Source organism: Pipra filicauda, unplaced genomic scaffold (genome assembly GCF_003945595.2).
Source record: "Pipra filicauda isolate LSUMZ 115617 unplaced genomic scaffold, ASM394559v2 scaffold364_size791107_pilon, whole genome shotgun sequence".
Classification (NCBI taxonomy): Eukaryota; Metazoa; Chordata; class Aves; order Passeriformes; family Pipridae; genus Pipra; species Pipra filicauda.
The window spans coordinates 374,633-382,309 of record NW_024104492.1 but is presented as its reverse complement, the minus strand read 5'-3'; the positions used below and the strand labels follow the sequence as shown (position 1 = coordinate 382,309).

At 43.8% G+C, this 7,677-nt stretch overlaps 2 protein-coding genes across 3 annotated transcripts in view; one reads left to right on the top strand and one right to left on the bottom strand.

Annotated features, from left to right (window-relative positions):
- Nucleotides 1-649: 649 nt before the first annotated feature.
- On the bottom strand, nucleotides 650-3,227 carry GKN1 (gastrokine 1). The gene is made up of 6 exons (XM_027715528.2): nucleotides 3,216-3,227; nucleotides 2,567-2,620; nucleotides 2,277-2,417; nucleotides 2,010-2,120; nucleotides 1,509-1,650; nucleotides 650-926 (listed from the first exon to the last, which is right to left on the bottom strand). The coding sequence occupies exons 1-6, from the start codon at nucleotides 3,225-3,227 to the stop codon at nucleotides 838-840; spliced, it is 549 nt and encodes a 182-aa protein (XP_027571329.2). The 3' UTR covers nucleotides 650-837.
- A 4,050-nt stretch (nucleotides 3,228-7,277) lies between these two features.
- The window catches only part of GKN2 (gastrokine 2), a 39,649-nt gene continuing 39,249 nt past the window's right edge, over nucleotides 7,278-7,677 (top strand). For both annotated transcript variants that reach the window (XR_005564796.1, XM_039384631.1), the window contains exon 1: nucleotides 7,278-7,393. The gene's annotated coding sequence lies outside the window, so the exon portion shown is untranslated. The remainder of the gene's footprint in view (nucleotides 7,394-7,677) is intronic.

Genomic DNA, 7,677 nt, shown 5'->3' with positions numbered 1-7,677 from the left:
AGTTTGGCAGCAACAAACTGCTGCCTGTGTCTCTCCTCTGCTGGGACTGCTGTGTGCTCATCCAGGTAATTCAGATGCTTTTCCCCAAGAGCTGCCTCAGGGAACTCTGCAGCCTTTCAACCCCCTACACAATGAAGCCTCTGGGGCCACTGAGAGGGGGCCAAAAACTGAGGGACTTCATATGACTGGTGTTTGTGCTAGATAGATTTGTATTCACCTGGATAACCCAGAGCATCCTGCCCTTTCTGTTAGAGAAGAGTGGGTTTTAAAATTCTGAGCAACGGGGACCTCACCTTGCTTTCCTTTAGGAGCAGAACAACTCTGTAAATCCCAGAAAGGCAAGTCTCCAGGAAAGGAGACTCCTCTTGCCCTATAAAGGCAAATTCATTGCTTTGTCCTTCTTTCTTTCTGCCTTTTGATTTTTAATGTGAGGCATCTTTCCCTGCCCAGGGAAAGGAAGGTTGTAACTCTGAAAGCCTTGTTTGTAAGGTACACACCCTGGGACTTGCCCAGCTCTCTGGGTGTGTGTCCTGTGTTGAGAGCCCTGAAAAGAGCATTGGAAGGGCTCAAAAGGGGCCAAAGAGAGGCAATCAAAATGTATTTCTGCAGGTGTTCATAAAAAACAAAGGGTAGAGTAAAGACAAACAAGTTGGAGTCAAGCTGTGATTTAATTGAAAGCTCTGGTCACCAACTGATCTGTTTTAGGATCTGAATCCTCAAGAAGGAATCTCTGGAAAGAGGAGATGCCAGGGAAGAAGGGCATCAGGGTTGGCTTTGGGCAGCAGCTACAAAGCTGCAGCTGGAGCATCCAGACAAGGCTCAAGAATGGGATGATTTTCAGGCATAGTTATTGTTGTGACAGTACGTAAGGGCCAAATATTGAAGGACGTCAAGTCTAATACATGATCCGAGGCTGAATTGTGGTCCTTGAAAAACAAGAAAATAAAAAAAACATTACCCTGAGATTCTGGGTTAGATGCTGTTGAGTGATCTGTGCATTTGTAGACAGCCCTTAACACCTGGCACATTTCACTTGCCTTTTGAATCCCATTGATCCCCTCAGGTGCCAAAGCAATGCCCAAAGCAAAGCAAGCTGGGAGCAGAGGGAAATGCTGCCATGCCAGAATGCACCATCCTGAGCCTGAGCTGTAAAGCAGCTTTCCATGACAGGTTTGGAGACAATCAGCTTGCAGGAAGGCTCAGAATGCTTTGATGGTGCTTCAAGATTAACTCCTCAGTTTTACACAGTTCCCTTGGATATATTTAAAACAAATGTCCTTTTTCCCACCAATGCAAAATTCTATTGCAAGTGATCAAAATACAATTAAGGCACCCACAGCTGATTTCTACCAATCTCCACACCCATAGCTGCCATTCTACAGGGGTGTATTTTTGTTGCTTGGTCTCTGTCCATCTCGAGCTGGAAGAGGACCACTGGTGCAGCAGTCATTCCCCGAGGGAAAAAACACCAGGTCAGGAGCACTCAGAATTCCTCTGTTGGTACTCACCATGAACTTCATAAGCCACGTAAGTTGTGAGTCCTCTGCACATAGAGAAGGTGTCTGGTCCGTAAGACTCGAGGTCCCGAACATTCCTCTTGATGAGGGTGAACAGAATCTCCTTTGCAGGTGGTCTTGGACGGTTCTGGTTCTAAACATCAAATGACAGCACTCAGCAGGATCAGTGCTGGGATCTGTTTCATGCCGAGCATATCCCGAGTTTTAATCGTTATGAAAGTTATAAAAATAATCTGAGTGATCTACAACATTGGCAAAACATGAAATCCCCCCACTGGAAGCATCTGAACAAGGGTATTCTAATTGTTCAAAGGTTTCAAGTTAGGTTGATGTAAAATGTCATTGAAATCAATAGAAATGCCTAATCAGTGGTGTGATGAACATGGCTTTTGCAGTACCTGTTGGTTTAGAAGCTTTTGGAAATAGCCTAGGATATCAGTTTACTTTGCATTAAGTACAACTTTTCAAGTAACTCCTCCTTTTCTGTCTTACCCTGCTCTCTGCAGCCAGTTGGGGAAGTGCATCAAAGCTGGGCATCTCCGTTCTGTTCATGATGGAAATGTAGCAGGCTTTCTCTGGCAGCACTCTGGTTGCCATAAAGCCCTGTAAAATAAAGTGATTGACAACTAGGAACTCATTCTTTCAATCATTAGTGTTGGAATTAAGTCTGTATTAAAAAAGTAATAAATCAGCTTTTACTAAATGCACGAGCCAGTCCCCTCGTAGAGTCTCTGAAGAAGCCCCTTCCCCACCACTCACCGTGTCGTAGTTCCAGAGGGTTTTCCATGACCCCTGGTGGGTCCTTTGCTCGATACTTGCCACGAGCCAATATTTATTGATGGTCATAAGTTGGTAGCCTCCAGTAATGGAGACTTTCTTGCTTACTTCCATCTTTTGAGTCTAGAAAACCAAACGAAAGTACACTTGGACTGACTTTCAAGTGATTGTCTCCCCAAAGCTTTAGAAAAATGCAAGAATGAAGGAGATGTCCCAAAGCAGGGGATATAGAAACAGCAGCTGTGCAGGTGGGAATTGGTCCCTGTACTCACATTTTCACCAAGGGCTGGAGTCAGGACGAGTCCAAGAAGGACTGCAGTCAAAATCTGAAATGAAAATCAAATACAAAAGTGTAACTGCAGGTCTGGCTGGTGAATCTGGTCATGAGAATCCTCATGCCCTTTTCCTAATCTGCTGTTGAAGTGTCCTCCTTGGATCCTCTTTTGCTTTCATCCTGGGATTGCAAGAGTGCCCTAAAGTGAGTCACCCTCTCTTTGCCCCAGAGTGCCGCAAACTGGACTCGTTTCACAGTTGCTGTTTCAAGAGCTGAATCTCAAGTTGCTTCTGAGACCTGAACAGGCACACAGAGGTATTTTACAAGAGTGAGGAGAAAGCTTTTCCACTTCTTCTGCTCTGCCATTACAGGGAAGTGGTTGATCCATTAATGCAGTGCTCCAGTTTTGCAAAGCATTGACAAAAATGGACATGGACAAGGCTTTGTGTATTCTGCATAATGGAGAGCCAAGCTGTGGGAAAACTCCTTACCTTCCAGCTAATAAGTGCTGAGCTGCTCACTCGGGAGGAGCAAAATGTCCCCAGAGAAACCTCTGTGCTCTGGGCAGGCAGAGGCACTTCTGAGAGAAAGGCAGTGGGATTGAATGAAAGGTTTAGTTTATAAGGAAGAAAAGCTTGTGTACTCACAGGGAGCTTCATCCTGACTGCAGAGCTGATGCTCCTGCAGGTAGAAAGAGTGATGTGAACCTCCCACCTTATATATGTTTTCTGAATTAGGTGTGGAAGGGCTGAATGTTGCAATAAAATTATTTTGTCATTTGTTTCCCTGTTGCATGTCACTGAAAATTATTTCCTGCTGTAACTACTTGATAAATACAGGGATTGTACTTCTGCAAAATTTGACCTGCTGGAGTCTGATAATTATCAGATAAGGCTCCATTTGTAGTCAAAAAATGAATACGTTTTATAGTATTTTTCTGACATATACTAATTATTTCTAAAAATTCACATGGAATTTATTAACAGAGATAGCCTAGAGTTCAAATAGAAAAAAAAATTAAAATCTTCCATTAGGCAAAATAAATATGAGCCTTTGTAGTTTCCAAAAGGCACTGTATGTTCCTTGTAACCATAGCACCCACCAAAATACTTGCCAAAATACAACATGGCCACTGAAAAGTGTTTTACAAGAAATAGGCATTTAAGGCTGGAATATTACATATCTATGTTCAAGTCTGTGGAGGTCTCTTTGTTATTGTAGGTGGCAGCAGTATTTATTTTCAGCTTGCCTCAGCTTATTTTCTGTGGTGATGTAAATATTGAGGGGGTGGTCACTTAGGGAGGTTTTTGGATATTTGAGAAGTTGCTCAGTTTCCTTCTGTGAGCAGCCCCAGTCTGTGACAGGGAATCACTGTAAAGATTCCAAAATTACTTTTCAACTGCAATCCAACCAATTATCTAAAAAAAGGCTGGTTTTAATATATACAGACAAATAACTTGTAACCATTGCTGCACGTGCAGTATTAAATTAAATTCTGGCCTTGGTTTTACTGAGTAAAGTCTGCAAGTCCAAAGGGACATTTTTGATAGGTGCCACTACACCAAAGAGGGGTTTCATTCCTGGTTCTTTGTGAGCAGCAGTGTTTGTGTGGATTTCTCTGACAAAATGTGGGTTTCTGGGTGGGCTCTGTGCTCTCCCTCACCCACTTCTGGCCCTGTTGGAGAGAGGAACCGTGCAGGACCTGTGGGAGCTACGTGTTGTACATGCCTGAAGTTACCTAACAAATTCAGACTCGTGCCAGCAGCCAGAGCCCAAACCTTCCTGAAAAACAATTGGCCAATGTATGGAAAGTCACAGAAAAGAACCTTCACCTGGAGGTGAGCAAGCAATTTGTAATCTTGCTAACCTGCTGTCATGGGTTCCAGGGAAGCCTGGAAATTGGATTTTGGATTTCTAATGTGGCTCAAACTGCCACACCTGCCTTTGTTTTGGAACACAAAGGCTGTCAGCAGCAGACTGACCAGGAGCTGGGTGAGCCAGGTAAGAGGGAATTCCTCTGCACAGAGCTTGGATGTGTTTTCCATATGGCCTCAAGCTCTGGAGTCTGTTCCTCCAGATGATGAAACGATTCTCTCTGGGTGGCAGTGGGTGAGGCTGAGATCCCTGAGCATCAAAGAAACAAACCCAGAGAACAGCATTTAGGAAAACCAAGAAGGAGTTCAGAGCCTCTACACACATCTTTGGTAATGGGGAAGGGGCTTTTCATGGGGAATGCAACATTTGAGAGAACTTTGAGAGTGACTCAGCCCTGCTGAGAAGGTTCTCTTCACTTACTGGAGCCTTTTCTCAATCAACTGGCTTTTGCACCACTTTCCTCCCCCACCCTACTGTGTCTCCTTGAGGTGGTGCAGGGAACCATCTCAAGCCAAACCCTCTAACTCATTGTAACAATGATGCAGGGGTTTTAAAATCCACCTTGCAATGTAGACCTAGAAAAAAAAAGCAAAACAGTTTTTTGTTGCAAACAATTTTCAATGAATAAAAGAGAAGTGGATTGCTAAAGAGAAGCACTGGTTAAGAAAACAGGCTTTATACAAATCAAATAATAATGGACAAGGAAATACTGGTCCTTTCAGTTATATTGTTTAGGTAAATGTGTCATTGGGGCTCACAAGGGACTTTGGTGAAAGGTAAAAGGCCTCCTCCAGGTGTGTGATGTGTTTTCCTGCTTAAATATGACCCCAGTGTCAGAGTGGTTTGAGTTTTCATTGTGGTGCTCCTTGAAGTTTTTCTCGTTGTTCTGATTTTTGGAAAAGACTAAAGGAGGTAAGGATTTAGCTTTGGGGATTTCCAGGAGTGTTTCACTCAATAAAGCAATAGCTCTAGCAGCCATGCTTTGGGAAATTGTTGCTCTTGGAGACCAGATTAAAGGGGAGAGAATTTCTGGCCTCAGAGGGAGGCTGGGAAGCTGTTAGTGCTGTTGTGTCAGACCTTGCAATCCTTTATCCTGACCTGGTTTTCATGACCGTGCCAAGAGCTCCTGCATGGCAAAGGTGGCAGTGACACTGATTGTATCAGGGACATCAGTTGCCTGACAAGGCAGGGAACAAGGGATAATCAGTTATCCCCTGACAGCCTTGGAACATTAGTTACTTGAATCGTAGCCCGAGTGGAACGGAACCATTGTAACCAACTTGGGTTGTGGCCAGGGTGGAAATCTACCGGTGACTAAAGACAACCATGGCTCAGCCCTATAAACAGCAGTCCTGAGTGAGGCCTTGGAGCTGTCCTGGACTGCAGTGGGCTCCACAAGCACCTCCTCAGACTGGGAGCCTCCCGGACTTGCAAACCCTCGAGTTTGCAATCCTCAGAGGACTGTGCCTGAAGACGAGGCCTGGGCTGATTTCCCCCACTCCTCGAGGCTCAGCCCTCACCTGTTGAGGACTGCAAAGGCATTTGACCTGTTTCACTGAACTCCAGGGGAATTTTTAACAGGTACTTTTGCACACATAGATATTGATGTAGACAGCTCTGTGTGTGCATGTGGAGTGACCAGGCTATGAATGTTGCTATCTCGAATCTGTAATTCAGTCACTGTTGTAATTGCAGTAAACCCTATCAAGTCACCTTGTAAATGATAAATTAGTCAGTGATTAAATACTCTTAAACCCTTTGCACCCTCCCCTCTGCACCCCAGGATTCCGTGTGTGCCATTCTAAAGAGGTTCTAATTTGATTTTCCTTTGCATGACTCATCTGCGCAGCGAGCAACAGACGGAACCTTGACATTGAACTCTGTTAACCTGCAATTCCACAAATTCATATTAAAACCTGCTTTTGCCAACACCTTTTATGGTGATTCTTTAAGTGACCAAAACCCCTCATTCACACCCCCTGTCAGCAAGAGCTGGAACCAGGAAAACTCCAAGAAGAGAAGCAATCACAATCTGAAATGAACATTTGAAATTCACAACATTTTAACATTGTGCTGCTAATCTTGCCTCAAGTTACTTGCTGTCCTAAAATAATTTTGACTTCCTGTTTAATGTTTTGTACAGGATCAGCACTTTCTGCAGTGGAGTCTGGCTGAAGAGGATTTAAATATGCAGAAGAGTTTTTTCTTATAATGATAAATTCTTTTGTGATAACTATTGTGAACAATTATTCTCTTGGAGACAATCCCCTGAATATTGAATTGCTCCCAAATTTCATCTCCTTCACAGGAAGATTTTGATGAAAAAGATCTGAGTGGATGTGGAGTCTCTCATGTCTCATGGTTCTTCTCCTACGCTCTCAGCACAGCTGTGCCCTCACTTTATGGACCTTGCTGAGACTCTTGACTTGCCTCTGAGTTGTGAAGGAGAGAATATTGTTCTTTGGACGTTCCACGTGCGTGTGGCACCCCTGAGACAGAGCACTTCTCTCTTTCATGTTTGAGTAGGCAGATGGAGTTACATCCCTGCCAGAAGGGACATTTCACCCATGCAGTCCCCACCCCTCTGGCATTTTCTCTCTGTGATCCTGCAGAAATCACTAAGAAATCACTAAGAAGGTGCCAAGAAAAACTCAAAATCATTTAAACTGTTCAGCCTTAAGAGTTTTATGAGAAAGTGATTCATCTACTTACAGTGAACTTCATTTTGATGGTAGGCCAGGCAAGCTCTGCTGGTAATTGATGTGTACTCTTAGTTTTTATACATAATACCCCAAAGTTAAATGTGAAAATGGGTTTATCCTATTGGCAGGTGCCCTGTGTTCACAGAAGCATGACGGGGTTCCTGAGGAAGTGCTCTGATAAGAGGAGGCTTTGATAGCAGCCTGATTGAATTCATTGCGTAGAGGGAGATGAAAGAAAACTTGTCATGGTAAGTCCCGAGTATTTAATGGTAACTTTTAAATGGAAAAGAATAATGATCAGAACCAGAGACCAGATTCCCAGTGAACTTGTAATGACACTTTGTGCCTGCATGGCAAAGGACTCAGCCTGACATTGTACCTATAACCAAAATCACCATTCAAATCAGGGCAGGTGGTGATCTTGCTGTGTTAAAAACGTTGCCAGTCCTTGGAGATCATGAGGCTGGTTCTAAATCACAGAAATTCCTGAGTTCTGTTGTTGACCTTCCCTTCTGAGCTCATTCAGTCAGGA

What these genes read in the sequence shown, in the direction of transcription:
- GKN1 (XM_027715528.2), bottom strand. An exon ending in CCCTCTGGAACTACGACACG is followed by an intron (nt 2,121 to 2,276) that starts GTGAGTGGTGGG and finishes TTTATTTTACAG; the next exon opens with GGCTTTATGGCAACCAGAGT. An exon ending in CGTGGCTTATGAAGTTCATG is followed by an intron (nt 927 to 1,508) that starts GTGAGTACCAAC and finishes TTGTTTTTCAAG; the next exon opens with GACCACAATTCAGCCTCGGA.